At 54.1% G+C, this 19,283-nt stretch overlaps 6 protein-coding genes and 2 pseudogenes across 8 annotated transcripts, besides 2 other annotated features; 4 read left to right on the top strand and 4 right to left on the bottom strand.

Annotated features, from left to right (window-relative positions):
* Positions 1–1,135: 1,135 nt before the first annotated feature.
* On the top strand, positions 1,136–1,918 carry NCS57_00411800 (uncharacterized protein; the record flags this gene model as incomplete). The annotated part of the gene is made up of 3 exons (XM_053054091.1): positions 1,136–1,537; positions 1,587–1,752; positions 1,812–1,918. 3 exons carry the CDS (start codon positions 1,136–1,138, stop codon positions 1,916–1,918), a joined length of 675 nt encoding a protein of 224 aa, XP_052916251.1.
* A 335-nt stretch (positions 1,919–2,253) lies between these two features.
* On the bottom strand, positions 2,254–3,801 carry NCS57_00411700 (D-arabinono-1,4-lactone oxidase; the record flags this gene model as incomplete). The annotated part of the gene is made up of 1 exon (XM_053054090.1): positions 2,254–3,801. The coding sequence occupies one exon, from the start codon at positions 3,799–3,801 to the stop codon at positions 2,254–2,256; it is 1,548 nt and encodes a 515-aa protein (XP_052916250.1).
* Positions 3,802–4,904: 1,103 nt separating this feature from the next.
* Positions 4,905–5,642, bottom strand: NCS57_00411600 (annotated as a pseudogene). Its single transcript has 2 exons — positions 5,354–5,642; positions 4,905–5,302 (listed from the first exon to the last, which is right to left on the bottom strand).
* Positions 4,905–5,642: a sequence feature.
* A 775-nt stretch (positions 5,643–6,417) lies between these two features.
* NCS57_00411500 (Thioredoxin domain-containing protein) lies at positions 6,418–7,239 on the bottom strand (the record flags this gene model as incomplete). Its single annotated transcript, XM_053054089.1, has 2 exons — positions 7,031–7,239; positions 6,418–6,859 (listed from the first exon to the last, which is right to left on the bottom strand). The coding sequence occupies exons 1-2, from the start codon at positions 7,162–7,164 to the stop codon at positions 6,418–6,420; spliced, it is 576 nt and encodes a 191-aa protein (XP_052916249.1). The 5' UTR covers positions 7,165–7,239.
* A 967-nt stretch (positions 7,240–8,206) lies between these two features.
* On the top strand, positions 8,207–10,544 carry NCS57_00411400 (annotated as a pseudogene). The gene is made up of 3 exons: positions 8,207–8,366; positions 8,417–9,143; positions 9,197–10,544.
* Positions 8,207–10,544: a sequence feature.
* A 982-nt stretch (positions 10,545–11,526) lies between these two features.
* NCS57_00411300 (uncharacterized protein) lies at positions 11,527–12,295 on the top strand (the record flags this gene model as incomplete). Its single annotated transcript, XM_053054088.1, has 2 exons — positions 11,527–11,538; positions 11,588–12,295. 2 exons carry the CDS (start codon positions 11,527–11,529, stop codon positions 12,293–12,295), a joined length of 720 nt encoding a protein of 239 aa, XP_052916248.1.
* Positions 12,296–12,734: 439 nt separating this feature from the next.
* NCS57_00411200 (uncharacterized protein) lies at positions 12,735–15,750 on the bottom strand (the record flags this gene model as incomplete). Its single annotated transcript, XM_053054087.1, has 3 exons — positions 12,735–12,868; positions 12,925–15,246; positions 15,297–15,750. 3 exons carry the CDS (start codon positions 15,748–15,750, stop codon positions 12,735–12,737), a joined length of 2,910 nt encoding a protein of 969 aa, XP_052916247.1.
* A 2,839-nt stretch (positions 15,751–18,589) lies between these two features.
* Positions 18,590–19,066, top strand: NCS57_00411100 (Cytochrome b mRNA-processing protein 4; the record flags this gene model as incomplete). Its single annotated transcript, XM_053054086.1, has 3 exons — positions 18,590–18,645; positions 18,700–18,884; positions 18,936–19,066. The coding sequence occupies 3 exons, from the start codon at positions 18,590–18,592 to the stop codon at positions 19,064–19,066; spliced, it is 372 nt and encodes a 123-aa protein (XP_052916246.1).
* Between the last annotated feature and the right edge of the window lie 217 nt (positions 19,067–19,283).

Here is a 19,283-nt window from a genome sequence, read left to right as displayed (position 1 = left end):
TGGAGCTTTGGGGTCCGAGCTGCTGGGCAAACCCAACACCATCCCCCAAAGGGCATTCATCTCCATCTTCACCAAGATTAAGCTCGTCTACCCCAACGGCAAACCAGGGTCTGCTATGCAGCACCTCCACCGACGTCGCAGTCGTGAGTGTGTCCCCTACTCTGCCTATTCCTCATCGTGTCTAGCCTCAGGTCGTCGCATCTGTCAAGGGGGAAAGTCCTCCAATCCACGACGTCGACTCTTCCAAGTCTGGGTAACGCCTGGGAAAGCGGCTGGTGGTACCAAGACATGATGATAGCCGAGGAAAGAGACTCGAGTATCAAGATCGGGATCTCATCAAGGGAAACACTGTCACGCCAGAAGATCATACCAGAATTTCACTCAGGCGGCTGTTGCTGGCAGTTGAAGACTTCTTGTTGCCGTCGGGCGGCTCTGCGACTTGCTCAGGGCCTATAGTTGGGCTGCTACTGAGTCGCAAGTGTCCCTGGCTCCAACAATCGTTGTCCCAAACAGGGTATTCGGCCAGGCTCTTGGGCCTCTGATTGGCCACCGCCTCGGCGTGGAACCATTCGCCCCGTCGGCCGTCGGCAGCTCTGCGTCAAGATCCATCCCCTGAAACCGTGTCGGTTGCGGATCTTGACAATGATCAGATGTTGCCGAGACGCTCCAGTCGTGGTCTTGTTTCATGGTTGGCCTTGGTGTTTTCGAGTTTTTCCATTGTCCTTCCTTTTGCCGTCTTGCCTCTGTCCTCCTCCCTTGTGCGGTGCTGTCAGGAGTTTCTCTTTGTTCATACACACTCTCTCTTTGCTTCCAGTACCTACGTTTGACAAGCTCGCTTGGGCGGTTGTCTTTTCTTTCTTTCGTTCATATACTAAATTATCGGAAACGAGATCGTCACCGTTTTTCGAGTGTCGATCCCTTGAAAACAGTCTACTCGCTTCACTTCTACCTCTTGACGAGACTCAATATCCAAGACGCAGGTCGTCCAACAGCAGCAACTCCTACAGTATAATCAGTCATTCGAAAAGAGGAGGACGAAAACGAGATATCCCATTCAGCAAGCGTGTTCCGATTTCCAGTTTAGACGGTTTCCTTTGCTCTTTCAGTTACTACACCAAACACCTACATCGCCACCATGGCCAACAAAGTCTTTCTTGCGGCTGTCGCCGCCGACGTTCTCTTTCTCGCCTCGGGCATCCTCGAGCTGGTCTTCTCGCTGGTCGTCAGAAGCCAAATGAACGATGCTCCCCAGGATGGCGAACAGGCCACAAGGAATCTACTTCACCAGCGATTCCCTCTCACCGCTGGTATTGTCAATGCCGCCTTTATCCTCGCCACGTTTGCCGTCACCCTGCCAGGACTCGTCATGCCCGCCCGAAGCATTCTCAAGATTTCCGGATACATGGTGACTTTCTGTGCCATCTTCACCATGTGTGTGGGCGTCTTTCTCTGGGTCATGACATTGAGGATTCGGGAGCAATTCTTCGACATCTACATTGCGCAAGAACCCGAGATCCAGAGCTTGATCCAGGTTTCTGTACGTCAAACCCGAATAATGGCGAAAATACTGCTAACGAAAGCTACAGTTTGAGTGCTGCGGATACTCCAACAGTACCACACCCGCCTTTGTCATGGACACTACGTGCACCAGCCCTGCGAGCGCAGCTCTTCTACGAGGCTGCGCGACAGCCATCTCCAGCTTCTCAAACCTTCACATCGACAGCATCTTTACCGTTGTCTTTGGACTTGTTGGTATGTATTAGTTCATGTCCTTCGATATACCGCACAGTATACTAACTACATACTCCCAGGTGTTGACGCCATCTTTATCCTCTGCATCGCCTGCCTTCTCAAGGACCGCAAGGAGCGCGAGCGCTACCGACACATTGACGAGAAGTCCGGCTACCGACAGATTTAGAAAAACCACCTCTGGGCATGAATGAGGCGGCCATTGACTGGCTGCCGTGGGCTACATCGTCGTTCCTTTCCCGTACCTAGTAGTATACCTAGCGGCCACCGTTCCTAGAGAACCTGTTGCGTTTACCAGCCTTTTATATTTAGTCCGAGATGTAGTCAATGCGCAAGGTTCATAAACTTCTTGAGGATAACAGGGTATACACTGGGGTCTTGAGGTGCGAGGCTCCTACACACTCAAGTTTGTACTCATCGGGACATGCATCACGTCGTATCAAAGCCATATCGTAAACCTTTTTCGTATTCCTCGTGAGAGCCACGTCATAATCTTGAACGCTATCAAATGATTCCAAACGTCGTTACGCCTCGTTTTCTGCTCTGCTCCCTCCGCATCTCCACCTCCTCCAGCTCAAGTCCTGCACCGTCCGCCATTATCCGGTCACGATGCCACGGTCCGACAAACATGCCCTGGGGGTCGACGCTGTCCCGCACTGCACGGAAAGAGTCAAGCTCCTTGCCGTAGAAGGCCTCGATCTCTGGGCGGTGGGATTGGAAGTTCTTTGCCCAGTGAGGCTTGCCGCCGAGGTCCTTCATCAACCACTCAAACGCCTCGTAGTACCTGTCGTGGCAGGGAGGGTCCAGCCAGTAGGGTCGGTAGAGCGTGGCGTTGAGATACAGGGTTGGTCCGTCGTCGACGGTGATGTCGAGGTAGGGTCGCGCGTTGGAGGTTAGTGTAGTGTCACTCACACGAACTTCGACAGGTGAGTGGACGTAGAGGCCCTCAGCGGAAAAGGGGATGTTGTGGGGGACATAGTCGGGATCGTCAGGCGTCAAGTGATTGAGCCATGAACTCAGCCGTCGAAGAGCTTCAGGGCCCTTCTTGAGAGGAATAGCCCACTCGTTGACAAACTGCGAGTAGAGGCAGTTCATGAGGAGGGCCTTGCGGCTCGGCTGAATGGCCGACGAGCTTGTTCCGTTGCGGAAGCCGTACTGCATGCCAAACACGAACCACTCGACCCAGGGAAGAACCCTCGGGACGTACTGTGCGATGTACAGCAGGTTGTGGTAGACATAGTATCCAAGGGCGCCATCGTAACCGCTCTGGGGTGGATCACGGTGCTCCTCGTCCGTCTTGTCCGCCTGCCAAACCACAGCACGCCTCGTGTAAGGGAACCACCAGACCCTGACAAACTCGCTCTGCGTCCACAGCTCGTGGTTCCAGGCCTCAAACATCTTGTAATCGGTGTCAATGACCTGCCTCCACTTGAGGCTAAAGGCCGGGACGGCCTTGAAGGTGACCTCTGTGATGATTCCAAGTGCGCCCAGCGAGAGCAGGGCGGCTCGGAAGAGGTCGGGTTTTGTGTCCTTGGAGCATTGGACTGTAGTCCCGTCGGCGAGGGTGACCTTGAGAGAGATGATGTCCTCTGACATGAGACCGTGGCGCAAACTGCTGCCGTGAGTACCAGTAGAAATGGCGCCGCTGATGGACTGCTGGTTGATGCTCCCAAGGTTGGGCATAGCAAGTCCATGCCTCTCAAGCTCCTCGCACAGCGTATACAGCCTGATCCCTCCCTCCATGACAACCACACCCGTCTCCTTGTCCACAGAGATGATCCTGTTAAAGTTGTCGAGGTTGACGAGCCAGCTCGACGTGCAGGTGATGTTTGACGGCGAATGACCGCATCCCGCCGTCACCAGGCGTCTACGACACCTCCGCGCAAGATTGACCACCTTTTGCACCTCGGCCAGCGACTCTGGCTGGATATACAGTTCTGGGAGGGACGAGAAAGTGCGCGCCCATGTCTGGTGGACGTGCCGCTGGCGGGCGCGAAAGGCGACGCCGTCGTCTTGGAGCTTTGCGAGCTCCGCGGCCACGAGGGGGTCCATTGCGCAGGAGGAGGATGGGATGACAGAGGCAGGAGAGAAGAATCTCGCAGGATTAATCGACGAGTAATAGATATAGAAAAGACCCAGCGGGATCTAATCTATTCGCTCGATGCCAAAGTGGGCGTAGTCGCATTCGGTCTTGGGTCTTGGTCTCGTCTTTGTGGGTCAGGGTCAGCGTCGGAATCGTAAATCTCTCGGTTCAACAGGACAGGCTCCGAGGCCGGTGATGCGAGTTAGAGGAGGAGCATTTCTGCAGAGTGTGTAACTCCGACTGGGATGAGGAAGGGGAAAAGGAGTGCGACATTGTGGGAGGGTGAGCCATATATTGGAATGGATGGGTAGAAGTCGTCGACGGTTCGGAACGGCTTGATAATCAGAAAGAGGCGCGAAACCCTCATCCGTCCCGACTCGAGCGAGCGAGCAAGGTAAAAAAACCCGATCGACAGAAAGTCCCTGGATCGGCAATTCGCGCTGGGCTCTGATTGGTCGCAGGATAAGGGTTCAAGCCGTCAACGATATCTTTTTTCTATGCGGGCCATGACAGGGGTCTTGATGGTGTCATTGAGCCTCTAGTCGCCGTCATCTGGACCGGCTCGGCTCGTCGCTTTGACGGTTTCGTGAGAGTGTAAATGCATCGATCAGTTTGAGTTGATCTCGATACAAACATCTTGCCCTTTCCAATTGAAATGCCGTGGATATCGCTTCAATGCTTGATCGCCCAGTTCTGCCCCTCAACATCTGCCTAATCTGGCAGCGTGCCACAAACTGCGACAATGCCCACTTAAGCCATCGCTCGATCTTCACACTAAGTATGATAGACGGACGCTAAAATAAGTGATACGATACCGCAACTCATGGCCAATTGACTCTAATAAATACACAGTTTTCATTGCCGGAGTCATGTTATCATCCCAAAGCAGTCCATATCCATATCAGGTTGCCCTAGAACTGGAGTTGTATTGTCATGTTAACCTAGACACAACCTATGACACACCCATTGTCTAACCCTGAAAAAAAGGATGCTGAAGAAGCTCACTTGCTGTGGGCCTCGGGCGCGGGGGAACCTCCATTGCCAATCGTATCACGTCAGTTATAGAACCCACCTCCTCCTCGCTCAGGTCAAGGGGCGCGTTTGCTCTGAATGTGTGCTCGAAGCCTATCAAGGGGAAGCGCCTGGTCACAGGTGGTTCCAACCAGATGCCCATGTGCGGCCATCTCCTCAGGAATTGGTCTGGGAGCCGGCCAAAAATGAGCGCTATGCCAAACCAATAGTGCAAAATCGGAACCTCTGGGTCTTCCTTGTTGAACATAATTTCTGGAAGGATGTGGTAGCCAGTATAGAGTCTATACACAAGACACCCAAAGGCCCAGATGTCGACACCTCCAGTGGAAGGCCACCGTGATATTTCTTCTTCGACGGGCTCGACCATTTCGGGAGCTCGAAATTGGTAAGGTCCGGCAATCGAACGCCACCTGTTGACACTTTCTCCGACAGGGAAGGCTGCGAGAGCGAGGTCAGCATCACCAACGGCGACCCTATCCAACATCTTACCAAATCCCAGATTGCCTAGCTTGATTTTGATATTTCCATCGTAATCGTCGCGTGTCGGAAGAATAGGGGAGATCTTTGTCAAATGCAGCGGCGCATGTACTCTGTCAGACGTGTGCCGAATCTTTTCAAGGAAAACTTGGTCTTCAGGTCCCTGGACAAGGTCTGGGGGATACGAAGTTAGAGGTTGGAGGGAACCGCGAAATGGTATATACTGGGGTTGGTATGCTAGACACGCATGAATGCCGTTGGGGCCTTGCAAGGCGTAAGCCCGAGGACAGTTGACGTGCATTGGATCCAGATCACCATGGGAAGCTCTTAGAGCCATTGATAGGCTCCCTATGTTGGTGATAGCGCCCCTCGACACCGACATAATCTGGAGGGTTATATACTGGGGCTGCCCAAGTTGTACCTCTCTATGGCTCATGATTAGCATCGGCAACAGCAGGCGATCATGTGTAGTATAAACTCACTCTTGTTGGGCGAGCCACTTTGTCCAGTCCCATCCAAACCCAAGCTTTCGAATGATACGATACCACCCTCGCTGGTCGGAGGGCGCTTTGATGAGTGTGCCGAGGGTTATTGTGTAAAGTCCGTCCTCGACGTAGAGCTCCGGCCACTCGCACAAGCGGGCATGATGCCATTCAGATTGGCGAAAGCTGTGTTCCAAGGGGTATTCAGGCACTCCCGGAGGAAGCTCCATGGGGTGGGGGGTATCAGCATATGGGGGGGAGGTACCGCCATGGTAATGGATTTCTAATAATTAGAGAGATGCGTGGTTCGTGCGCGGGCGACAGAATGATGATATGGATGGAGATGCAATGTTGATGGAGCCTGTTATGGCTAGCAGTGGTTAGAGGAGGAGTAGCATCACTTTGATCTGGGAACGAGGTTTGCTCTTTTAGGCGCTGCTTTCCTAGGTAACCTAGGTAGTAAAGAGCCATCCAGCTTTCAGCAAGTGGCACAGTTGGACTTTTCTTGAAGAAGGATACTATACATGATAGAAAGGCAGGTGCTTTACAGGATGGCAGTAGGACATCGGAGTTGGTGAGGTTCTCTTCGGGTCGTCACCTCCCAAATAATCCTCCAAAAGCCGACGAAGCACCTCCGCCGCCTCCGCCGCCTCCGCCGCGACCTCCGTGCCTCTTAGCCTCAGTCCTGATCCATTCCTTGAGAAACTCCTTGTCGGAAAGCTTCCTCGCATCCGCCAGCTTGGTCGCCGTCTGGGCCTCTCCGCCGTCAAAGCTCAGCAACGTGGGGATGCTGGTGATCATATAGGTCATGGCAAGATTGGGGCTCCCGGACATGATATCGGGCGAGTCAAACTCGACCGTAGCAAGGGAAACGCCGCCCTCATCCTCGCCCACGCCGGACTCGACAAGTTCCCGGATGAGGGGGCTGACGACTTTGCAGGTTGAGCACCAGGATGCGGTCCAGAGGGTGAGAAGGGGTGTGCGGGACGAGGTCGAGAGAGAGAGGTAGGTTGAGAATGAGTCGTTGTTGCGGATGCTAGGATGGAGCGGTCAGTATAGCCCAGACGATCGGCACGTCACCTAGCGGTAAGAAAAACAAGGAGGGAGTCGGCTTTTTCTCCACGATCGACATGGGGGAGTTGGGGGTGCAAGACAAGGGCCATGTGCGGGCTCATGTGATGCGCATGGAGGTCAGAGAAGCACTCACGGGGCGTATATATGGTTCTTGGCTTGCCGCGGGGTGGTGGTTGAGAGGGCTCGGGAAATCATACGAGGCGGCGGTTTGGCTAAAGGCGCCATCCCGTAGAGGGGCCGTAGCCCAGACGATAGAGTAGTACGCATTCTATCTGAAGTTGCAAGGTACAGTAGCAAACAACTCTCAGGATAGCATATGGCAGGTGAGTTAAGTCTCACTGCAGTAGATGAGAAAGAGATGCAAGGTTAAAGGTAAAGGCGCCCGCAGTGCAGGGCCCGCGCTGCGGCTCGCCCCAAAAGTTTGCGACAAGGGATGAAAGAAGAGCTTGGAAATGATGTCATTGCACCCCAGATACGATCTAGTGGCTGCAGAGACCACAGCCAAAGGACCCCAACGGACCCTTCCCTCTACCAGTTACAGGGACCATAGACCCCATGCGACAGCGCTGGGGTGGTCATGCGTTGCCCTGGAGCCGCCCCGGCCGAGCTGTGTATTCGAGGACCCTTCGTCAGCTGTGCTCACTGCAACCGTTTTGCTCTGCCGCCGTCGCCGCCTGTGGATGCCTCCGTCTCCACCTCCACCTCCGCGCCGGGGTCCGTCCGTCACTCGTTTCGCTTCGCTTGGTGCGGGTGTTGAGATGATCTATCTCTTGGTCATTACTCATGTTTCTTTTCTCGGCGTCTGGTGACTCTTTATCTTGACTCTCCTCCTTCCCTTCTCTCTCGAGTCCTGTCTTCTTTCCCTTTCATCAACGGCAGCAGCAGCAGCAGCACAGTCAATCTCGGCAGGTGCCCGTGGTGCTCTCCTTTCTGACGTCAAGCTCTGCACCGGCCTGCTCAGGGCAAGACATCTCCAGACGAGGAAGATTGCACCTCGAGATTTGTTTACTCCTCCAGACAGACACTGAGGATTCTCTCGAACAACAAACCCTCTGCCTCTACCCTACAGACAAGGAGTAATTCTCCTCAATCCCCTGTTCAACTATTGTTACGGATATCTCACCTACCCGGCATACCTAATCTTCACTTCGGCGCTATCTCCACCTTCGTCTTTATCTCCAGGAAACCCACCGGGGTTCAGAAATCACTATCCACATCAATTATCCCTACCTCTCAGGGTTCTCACCCTTTGAACTTTTCCCGGCGCAATTGACTTTCGCATCTGCCGCGAAAGCTACAACAAGCCAGCCGAGAAGCCATCATGGCAGAAAAGCCAGATGTTCCGAAGTGGCGGCGCCTTTTGGGCGCTGGTGCCTCAACCGCCGCCAGCACTCCCTCAGGTGGCAGATGGAAGCCATCGAAATGGAGTATGGGAGTGCTGAACGACAAGGACACCATTGAAGTTCCAGGTCAGTGGCAAGGAAGCGCTTAGATCTGGGAAAAGACTAACACCAGATAGGATCCGTACTACTTCTTGCTTCTCACCGCAATGAGCCACTTGGTCTTCGGAACGTGCAGGCAAGGAACTCGCATTCATCTATCCCCACAGGCTTCCCAGTCAGCTCACGCAGGAATTCGGCATCTTCAGCAGCAAACCGCCCTCAGGTGCAAGAAGAAAAGAAGAAGACGAGCGATGGCGCCATCATTCTGGAACCCCAACCCGAGGACTCGGCCAATGATCCTCTGAACTGGCCTTCATGGAGACGGGACATCGCCCTCTTGTCACTTGGCTTTTACTGCATGATTGGTGGCGGCACAACTCCTCTGGTGGCCGCCGGCTTCACAGACATTGCACAAACGTACAATGTCGACGTTGAGAGGGTATCCTTGACCACAGGACTCTACATGATGGGTATGGGCCTGGGCTCCGTCATATTTTCTCCTACCGCCATCCTCTGGGGAAAGCGCCCCGTCTATCTTGCAAGTGCCATTCTATTCATTGGCACATCTCTCTGGGCCGCCTGGTCCCCCTCGTTCAACTCTCTCCTGGCTGCCAGAGTCTTCCAAGGCGTTGCAGTCAGCCCGGTGGAATGCCTCCCATCCGCCACCATTGCCGAGATCTTCTTCCTGCACGAGCGAGCCTACCGTATCGGTATCTACACATTGCTGCTTCTTGGCGGCAAGAACCTGGTCCCTCTTGTTAGTGCGGTCATCATTGGTGCCCTGAGTTGGCGTTGGGTCTTCTGGTGAGTATCCATAACCGCAATCCTAGTCACGCTATTGATTGACAATCCTCTAGGATCTTGGCCATGATTATTGGTCTGGGCGCTGTGCTTCTCTTCTTGTTCGTCCCTGAGACCTTTTGGGACCGAACTCCTCACCCCAAGCCACATGTGCCGTCGAAGCGACCAAGCTTTCTCCGTCGACTGTCATCACGTCATAGAACACAAGACACAGGGGAAGAAGCTCTTAAGTTGGAGGGCGAAATCGAGGTCCCTGCATCTCCAGCCGCTGCAGCAGGACAGCACGAGGACGGCAAGCTAGGAGCAGGTGCTGGTTCGGAGGGGCAGGAACCGGCGTCTCCTGGTCCTAGCCACCGGCACAGGAATCTTCATGTTGGTTTTGCGAATGCCGAAGGAGAAAGCCCGGAAGCCTTTGCGTCTGAAGAATCAACGGCCACGGTCATTCACCCAACCCCATCCAAGACTGCGAATTCCCCCTCGAATGAGCCCGCTCAACCTACTCCTCCCTACTTCAGCAGTGCAACTGGGAGCGAATCCAATGTGGCCTCATTTAAGTCGGGTCCTAATCTTGAAAGCGAGAAGATGGACGCCTCGAGACTGAGGGAACCACCCAAAGTCCAAGCTTACACACACAACCTCCGCCAGCAACCTCCCAAGACATTTAGCCAGCAACTCAGGCCCTGGCATGGGCGTCTCAACCACGACAGCTGGCTCAAGGTCATGGTTCGACCATTTATCTTGTACGCGTATCCGGCCGTTCTTTGGTCATCAGCGGTGTATTCCTGCTCTGTTGGCTGGCTTATCGTCATCTCCGAGTCAATTGCCATGATCTATCGCAACAGAGAGTCGTACGACTTTGATGCTCTCCAGACAGGCCTTGTTTATGTCTCGCCGTTCGTGGGCGGAATCCTGGGAACTGGCGTGGCAGGCAAGGTCAGTGACATCATCGTCAAGGCAATGGCTCGCCGTAATGGTGGACTCTACGAGCCCGAGTTTCGTCTCGTTATGGCTGCGCCCATCTTGGTCAGCACATGCATAGGCCTCATGGGATTCGGATGGTCAGCCGAAGAGAAGAACCATTGGATTGTTCCAACCATCTTCTTTGGCATCGTTTCTTTCGGCTGCTCCCTTGGCTCGACCACGGCTATCACGTTCTGCGTTGACAGCTATCGCCAATATGCCGGAGAGGCATTGGTGACTCTAAACTTTTCCAAGAATGTGCTTCACGGCCTCGTTTTCAGCCTCTTTGTTACTCATTGGTTGCACGCAGATGGCCCCAAGATGGTTTACATATGGATCGGCATTATCCAGCTTATTCTGATGCTGGGAACGATCCCCATGTACATTTACGGCAAGAGGGCTCGGATGTGGACAGTCCGGGCGAACCTAATGGAGAGGTTCTAGACGATGTTCTAGAGATTGCTCTAGAAGTTGGGCAGCATTGCTTGGCGTCATGATACAGCATATGCATATGTTTTGCAGCGTTTTGGTTCATTCATTATTGGTTACGGCGTGGGACGGGCATTCATGGGCATCATGACAGACTGCATGTTATGTTCCGGTCATGGGGGTTCGGACAACGGTTTGAATAGCATTTTCATGGTATGAAGCCGGATAGATTGGTATAGCCGGACTGGCTCTTGTTACACGATGGCCTTCACAGACACTCGGGAGAAGCACTGGGTTATTCAGCAGACTTATGAAACGTTATGAATGGTCGTGGTATGAGGATGGTCGGTATGGTGCAGAGAGTTGCTCCGGTTCGAGATTGCTCACACGAGAATACAAGGATAGTGTTAGAGTTGATCAAGAATGTCTACATGCATGCTCACTATGTACTTCAAGTGCTCCAACGAAGCTCACCTCGAATGGATCGAGGTCCTCTCCAACATGAGACCAAACTTTTCACCCAGCAATGATCGACGTTGGTTGCCTGGGCTAAACGACATGACTTCATTCTCGCAGGGCATAGTTGGTGCGTTGGATTAATAATCCGGAGTGACCTGAAGCCCCGTGATGCCCTCAACGAATCCTCACTCAATTCTCAGCACTTCGCAGATCCTGGTGTCAGGTGACATGGCGACGAAATGGCGTCGCTGTGACGCAGAGTTGCAGTTAAGGCGCGCCCATCTCGACGCGTAGAGGATGCGCCGTCGAGGCAGCAACCCCGCAGTTCTCCGAACTACTAGGTAATGTAGGTATTCACGGAACGACATGGCTAAAGGTTCTATACGAGATATACGACGCGGCTTTATGTTTGTGATACTGCTGGCTGTCTTGGGTATAAAGATGAGCGAGTGTCTTGACTGAGATGAATTCATGTTGCTCAACATTCACAACAATTCTTATTCAATTCTGATTACAACTACATTTCAACATCATCAAAATGACACGCAAGGTAAGTTCTTGCGCCCATATATACATCCCCTATCTTACACCTCCAACAGATCGTCAACCGCCAAGAGTGGCTCACAGCCAGAAAAGCCTTCCTGGAGAAGGAAAAGGAACACACCCGAGCAGGTGATGCCCTCGCCGCCGAGCGCCGCAACCTCCCTATGGTAAAGGTCGAAAAGACCTACACTTTTGAGGGCCCTGACGGCACTACCACCTCCCTTGCAGACCTCTTTGGGGACAATGATCAACTCATCGTCTACCACTTCATGTTCAAACCCGGCGACGATGAGGGTTGCCGCGGCTGCTCTCACGTTGGCGAGTCGTTGCCTGACCCGCGACACCTTAACTTCAAGAACACTGCGTTTGCATGCGTGTCCCGTGCTCCGGCTGAAAAGCTCGAGGAGTACAAGAAGCGCAACGGATGGACCTGGCCGTGGTACTCGAGCGGCGACTCCGACTTCAACTATGACTTTTTCGCCACCATCGACGAGGCCAGGGGTCAAGATCTGCTCAACTTTCGCACAAAGGACGAGGTCGAGGCTAAAGGTCAGACGTGGTGGGAGGGCGGTGATGTTCCTGGGTATAGCGTCTTTCTGAAGGAGGACGGCGAGATCTATCATACGTATTCGACGTTTGCGAGAGGTGGGGAGACGGTGCTGACGACTCTGATGATGCTTGACATGACGCCTCTCGGGAGGCAGATTGGCCAGTATGGACCGGCCGAGTTTAAGCTCAAGGATGAGTATGCGTCTGCCAAGTAGTTGATATGAAGCTTAAGTTGGTTTGGCTGTGCTTAGCTCATTCATTTAGGTATCTGGTTGTTGACTGGAGAAACTCACATGCCCAGCTTGGTTCCAACTGTGACCTTCACCGTAACGAGCGCCACCCTTCGTTATGAAATGTTGTATTTGATTTATTTGTACCAAGTTTCCTTGAACAGAAATTGACCAAAAGCCCGCACCTTTTCAACCGCGACATGCTCATCCAATTACGCCAGATTCAACGCCTTCTTGGCCACCACATCCATCCCAAGATCCCCCCTATCCAGACGTTGCGCCAAATAATCATGGGTATACCACACCCTGCCTCTCTCATCTCATCTTAGTTCGTGCCATCTTTTACTATCGTAAACGCCATTCGAGCTATTCACAGCTCAGTCATCGACATCCATTCAAGAGCTTCGAGAGACGACTGTCATGATTACATCACAACGCAATCTCCTTCCTGATGCCTATCCATCTTGCTGCGTGATATGCGTTCTCGCTGGCGCACACCGTTTTTGCCTGCGCGCTTCAGGTCCTCCAATCGTTCGCGGGCCTTGGGGAAGTCCTGAGCTGTGAGAAATAGTTAGTTGTCTGCATCCTCAAGGCCTGGTTGGACATCAACTTACCGGCGGCTCGCCAGTACCATCTCTTTGCATCTTCTAGGTTGGGCGGGACTCCAATGCCCACCTCAGTAAAGTAGCCCATAGCATATTCGGCCTTTGCCAGTCCGGCAATGGCCGCCTTGCGCGCCCACAGATATGCTTCTGTGTCACTCTGGCCAAGCACGTTTTCGCTGCCCGTCAAGTACCATCCGCTCAGGGCAAGTTCCGCCTGGTGCTCCTCCTGTGTTGCCGCCTTGGAGTACCACATGATGGACTGCCGAGGGTCAATGGGGCATCCTAGCAAGCCATACTCAAAGGCACAGCCAAGCCGATACTGGGAGAATTTGTAGCCTAGCTCGGCAGCTTGGAGGAACAGGCTGTACGCGTATGCCTCGTCTCGGATGATGGCGTCGTTGGGCTGCGCCGACTCGTACAACAGGCCAAGCTCGTGAAGCGCATGGGGATTCTCGGCATCTGCCCGCTCGGCCGCCCGCTTCAGCCATCCTACCGCCTCCCGGGGATTCTTGGGCTGGCCCAAAAGACCCTTGAGAAGGATCATTCCCACCTTGTACATCGCAGGAGGGTCGCCGAGTGTTGCAGCCCGTTTATACCACTGGATCGCCTTCATTGGGTCCTTCCGCGTGCCGCCGCCATCCTCATGTCCAATCTCACAACACACTGCAGTTCGATAAGCTGCTCCCGGGTGTCCAAGCTTTGCCGCAGATTGATATTGGGTGAATGCTTCCTTGTTGTCGGGTTCACCAAAGAGACCTCTGCCGATACAGTCTGCCAGAAAGAACATGGCGTCGGGGTTCTGCGCGTTTGAGAGCTTTTTGAGAATCTTGTGACAGTCGATCAAGTATCGTTCGCGGGCTCGGCCACGTTGCTTGGGATCAGGCATCTTAGGCGCCAGCACGTCAGCAGCTTCCACCAATCTCCTCGCCAACTTGAGAGCCGAGTCTTGATCGCTCGAGTTGGATTTGATCACCATCCTTAGGTGCTCCAGTTCTTGCGTGGTAACGGGGCCTTCATCCCGAGCAGGCTGACGTTGACCATTGCTTCGGGGTGGTGATTGTTGCGGCGGGGGTTGCTGATATTGAGGTTGCTGCTGTGGAGGCTGTTGATACTGAGGCTGTCGTTGCTGTTGGGGCTGAGGTGGAGGAGCTGGAGTGGAAACGCCGTAGTTTCGTACAGGAGCTGGTTTGTTGCCCATATTGACCACCGAGTCCTGCATGAGTCCTGGGCGTACAGGTGCCGGGTGCGAGGGCAGGCCGTCTGGGTTCATTGGTCCTCCATTTCGTGCCCCGTTCATGGCCGCAGGAGGCGCGCTTGGCCCCCTTGGAGGCATCTGGTCATATCCTCCAGATCCGTGGCCGTGGCCGTGGTAGGCCTGATCATAGCTTCCTCGGTGGGCGTTCATTTGTGGAACTGGGGGGACATCTGGTACATCACCCGCCATCTCGAATACGGCAGCTTGTGGTTGGCGAAGCGAAGGCTGCGACTTGGCATGGTTCAGCACAGCCGTCTGATGCGCTCCACGTTGAGGCTGCTCAGCCGCAGGACGCATCGACTGTTCAAAAGAACCACGGTTGCCCTGGGATGGCATTGCGTCAAAGTCGGGGTAGCTGCCCCGGTTCTGCTGCGGTTGTGATCCGTTGCTATCTCGCTGGTTATCGAAGTAAGAGTCATAGACATCATCATACGATGTTGCTGACTGTTTTCGATAGCCCTGTCCATCGCCATACTCTCCGCCGTACTGCCCACCTGCGCTTACTTGCGGATTGGCAGTATATGATCTCTGAGGAGGTGCCCGGTGGCCTCCAGCGGTCGAAGGCCGCTGAGGAATGCCTCGACCAGCAGGAGTGCTGTATTGCGCCGGGTCCATCCGCTGAGGAGGCGGATTGTTTCTTGACCTAGTATCCTCCACAGGCATCGTCATGCTTCGAGCTGGCGGACCAAAGCCACCAGCTGGGGGCTCTTGCGCGCCACCATATCCATCGTCATACCCCCCGTACCCCCCTTGAGGTCCATAACCTGCATCCTGCCTTTGGGGGGCACCTCTTGAGTCCTGATAACCTTGCTGATATCCTCTGGGAGGAGGGCCTCGTCCACCATTCGCGGGTTGTCGTCCATAGTCGCCTTGACCTCGCTGACTTTCAAAACTGGGGCGACCGTTTGGTGGCATCATTGATCTCTGGTTCAAATCCATGTTGGACATTTGTTCAACCATCTGCTGTTCATGCCCCATGTCTGGCCGTCGTCCTTGACCTTGTGGGGGATATTGATTTCCAAAATGCGCGTCTCGAGGGCTCATAGGGGGCGTATTTGTCATTGGCGCACGGCGTGCTTTGGTCATGGTCAGCACAAAAGCATTACACGGCGCGTGCTGGACTCACCTGCTGGATCCGAGTGCGCGCCATAAGGACCAGGTCGCATACCGCCTCTCCCAGGCGGCCCATTGGGCATGCCTCGATCTGGTGCTGGGCCCATGCCTCCCCGAGGAGGATATCCGCGTCCTCGATGGGGATCAGCTGTCTGTGGGCGAGGAACTGGTCCTCCTCCGCGGCCACCAGGCATCGGGCGTCCACCGCGACCTGGCCCAGGTCCGTACGGATCTTGAGGCGGAGGTGGCCCTCGTCCATAGTTTTGATCCTGATATTGTCCCCCATATTCCTGCCCGTAACCCTCATTGTAGCCATCGTATCCATAGCCATTTTGGTAATCGTCATATTGTTGTGGTGCTCCGTACTGTTGCGGAGGCGCGCCGCCCTGCTGTCGCGGGGCAGGCCTTTGTGGCGCTGGACCCCCGTAAGATCGTTGTTGGCCGCCGTAGCCTCCGTCGTATGCCATGGTTATACGCTGGCAATATTCGAGAATGGACGAAAGTTGGAGGTTTTGGCTTCCAGAGCCTTGGTGAGGTTGTCGTCAAGCGACCCAGGACCGAGGGGAGCTGTAGGATTTCACAAATCCCGCCGAGAGAAGGTGTTTAGGTTGGTAGGCGCAAAGGATTACAGTCGCATTGCCGCAGTTACAGCCACCGAGTTTCGGAAAGGCGTGTGATCGGCAGTCCAGATCGTGGGACTAGTGTGTGAGAGAGAAAGCCGAGGCGGTTACCGTCGATCCCAAGGACGAGAAACAGGAGAGAATGAATAGGTAAGAAGGTGACCGCTCTCTGAAAGACTTGCTGGCAATGGGCGACAGGGAGACAGCTGGCAGGCCGCGCAGAAACGGAGCCGGGTCAGTCGGGGAAGAGGCACAGCCGCCAACGGAGTAGGTTAGGTACTGTAATAATAATAGGTTGGGTAGGTTGGCAAGGTAGTAACAAACAACGATAATAGGTAATAATGACAGCGCAAACTGCAAAGAACAGGGAGTGCCCTAGACAATCTGTTTGGCCGAGTTGCAGCGCCCAAAAAAGAGGACAAGAGAGAGACCTAGGTAAGACAAAGAAAGCTTCAAGATGGCGCAGATTAAGATGCGGAAGGGGATTTCCCTTTATGTCTGGCTCGTCCGAAACGACTACGGAAGGCACTGTACCTACCTTCTCCAAGGTTGCCTCCAACCCCCAACGTGACCTGCCCCAGGGTTGGTCTAGTCTCTCTAGAACATATCCCGTCCATCCATCTTCTTTCTTCACATCCATCGAAGCTTGTGGGGTCAGGGCGCCAATCCTCCTCAAGTCCAGCGGCTTTGTCGCTGTGTAGGGCCGTTTTCGAGGTCACCTCGGGTGGGGATGGCCAGGTACCACCTGCATGTCCTGGTGGCCACTGAAGCCGTGCAGCACTTGGCGGGCGGTACCTTGCCTTAACTTGGAGCCCAGTTGGAGGGGCTAGAGGGGTCGGGCACCCTAGAAGCGAGACCGAGGGGCTTCCAGGGGGTGTCATGATGCGGCTTGCCCCTGGAAAAGTCCTGAAAACGTTGTCAGTCTCCATCCGGCCTCCAGGGTCCTGGGCCCTTCTTCGATCCTCATCATCCATCTCTAGCTTTAGAAAGCTAGCTCTTCGCGTACTCACTAAGCGAAGCTCTTTACGAAGGTCATGAGAATGCGATTTACGAAAATTGAGGTCCTCCAGACCTTACGTGTCGTGGCCGAAAGGAGCTCTCTTCACCGACTCACATCGGCCCATCCAGCTCTCTCATTACCACCACCGCGAACCCGTTGATGGCTAACCCAAGCCATGCTGGTCCAATGGTGCCGTATCACGAGATTCGTCACTGGCCTACCCATTCCAGTGGCTCCAATGACGGAGCGCTACGCCGCTGCCGGCTTGGCTCTCAACCGCCAGCGGGTGCATGGCTGTCTGTGGCTCAATCCAGCCCCTGGCCATCAAATGTTAGCTTTGATCGGTTCTTGTCCAGGAGATCATTTCATCAAAGCCTTTGATGCCCGTGGATACCACGTAGCACTTCATCTATTGTTTTTTCCTGCTGCTACCCTGATCATTATGCGCTGGGGTGCGTCAGAGCCCTCTGCACCAGGCAAAGCATTGCCGTGTATCAGAGTGCCATGGCCCCGGCTTCATCTTGGTTAAGCTTGCCTCCTTTGACGTATGGGATGCAGCCATCGAACTTGACGGAAAGTCATGCGAAACAGCTCCAGTAGAGGAGGCTGGCTCTCCGGGTCGAAACGAAATGATGAGCCAGATCCTTCAAAGCTGCTTCTCCGTGGTCGATCGACCCCAGCGGCCCCAGGCGCGGTTCCTCGCATAACATCATCTGTGGAGCCAGCCAAGACTCCGTGCCTCATCGATGAACGTTTTCCGTGGTGTCTCCGATGAGAGGCTTTGCGGACACCTTCGGAGGATATCTGGCCTAGTCGCCGCGGGATCAGAGACATTGTGGCACTTGTCGAACGCGGCCATGCGGGTCTGGTTGTCAAACCGAACCTGGCTTACCACCATTTCGACGTCAGAAGAGGCCTCATCGAGCCTTGATGACCATGGCTGTGACCTTCACGTGAGAAAGCAGTTGAAGGTGAATGGGTCCATGACATCGACGGACTGGCTCGTATATCTGACATTGCCGGGATATTCAATCCGCCCGATGGCTTCTCGAGACGCTATACGTCAGGCAGGCCTCCGAGCTGACCACAAGCTTCGACCAGTCAGAGGCTGTGAAGCGTCTTGATTGGGAAGATGGGTCTTGCCACCTCGCGACGGCATGTTTTGCACGACAGGTAAATTCCATTGTGTGGACGGTTGAAACAGAGGCCAAGCCACACGCGTGGCCATCCGTTGGGCGCTTGTACAACTTGTTTGCCGCCTGCCGCCAGATTGTGGCTCAGAGGGAGCCAATTGACAAACAATCCCATTGTATCAGATATCATCCGGTACTACAGTTGTTTCCGGCAGCCAGCGATGTCAGCTTGCAATGTTTCATTTGTCACTGGCTTGCTCATTGGTGTTGCTCACAGCTTGCTTCAGTGACTGCGAGCCTCGGTGTGGCTGAAAGCAAGTGGCGGAGAGGTTGATGTCGGAGTCGGGAGAAGACCACCTCCGAACATTGACCGCCTGCCCGATCTGATGCTCTACCAATGAAGAGCATACTGCCAAATCAATGACGGATGCAGAATCGCGAAAATCATCATTGGAAGAAGTGGCACTGAAGCAGAGTTCATCCCGCCCGCCATTGCGCACTTTTACGACAACTTCACCGAATTGGAGTAACTGCAGCCTCTTCAGAAATTGCCATGGCACCGAAAAAGCCGTCGTCGAGGTGGTGGTTCTGGACAAAGGTCATGCTCGGGTAAGTCGATGGCAATGGAGCAGTTGGTTGAGTCGGAACTGACGGATTGACAAGTGGCGCTGTGGTCGCTGTCGGCGGACCTGCCTTTACTATGTGGTTGACTCCCACCGAAGAGGAGCTGCGATCGAGATATAACCCCGAACTACGAAAGAAGAGCTTGGAGAACCGGGAGGAGCGACAGCAAGAGTTTGACGACTTTGTGACACGATTGAAGGAGTACTCCAAGTCGGACAAGCCCAGTGAGTGTGTCTTGTTTGAGGATTGACGACATATATTGACCTCGTTATCAGTCTGGATCGTGGTGAAGGAGGAGGAAGAGCGAAAGAAGAAGGCCGCGGCTGCAGCGGCCAAGGCGTCACAGAAAGAAACTGATGCCCGACGAGAAGAGATGAGACGGGAAGCTGGTCTGGATTCGAAATAAAATTGAGGCGGAGTGAAAGGGCAACTTTGGATACCCATCGAGTGCTTGTAAGAGTATTGGCATGATTGAAGGCTACTCGTGTACAACAGCTGGGTGAACGGCGGTCATGATGGACGGCATGAAGATTTATGTAAAGCAATTGGAGTTTCTGACGACTGAAAAAATAGCCAACTTCTCTCGATCACTAAGACTGACTGTTGGTAGTTGTTTGTTGAAC

Source organism: Fusarium keratoplasticum, chromosome 3, assembly GCF_025433545.1.
Source record: "Fusarium keratoplasticum isolate Fu6.1 chromosome 3, whole genome shotgun sequence".
Taxonomy (NCBI): domain Eukaryota; kingdom Fungi; phylum Ascomycota; class Sordariomycetes; order Hypocreales; family Nectriaceae; genus Fusarium; species Fusarium keratoplasticum.
Note: the sequence above shows the minus strand (reverse complement) of the source record. Positions and strands in the feature narration are given on the sequence as shown.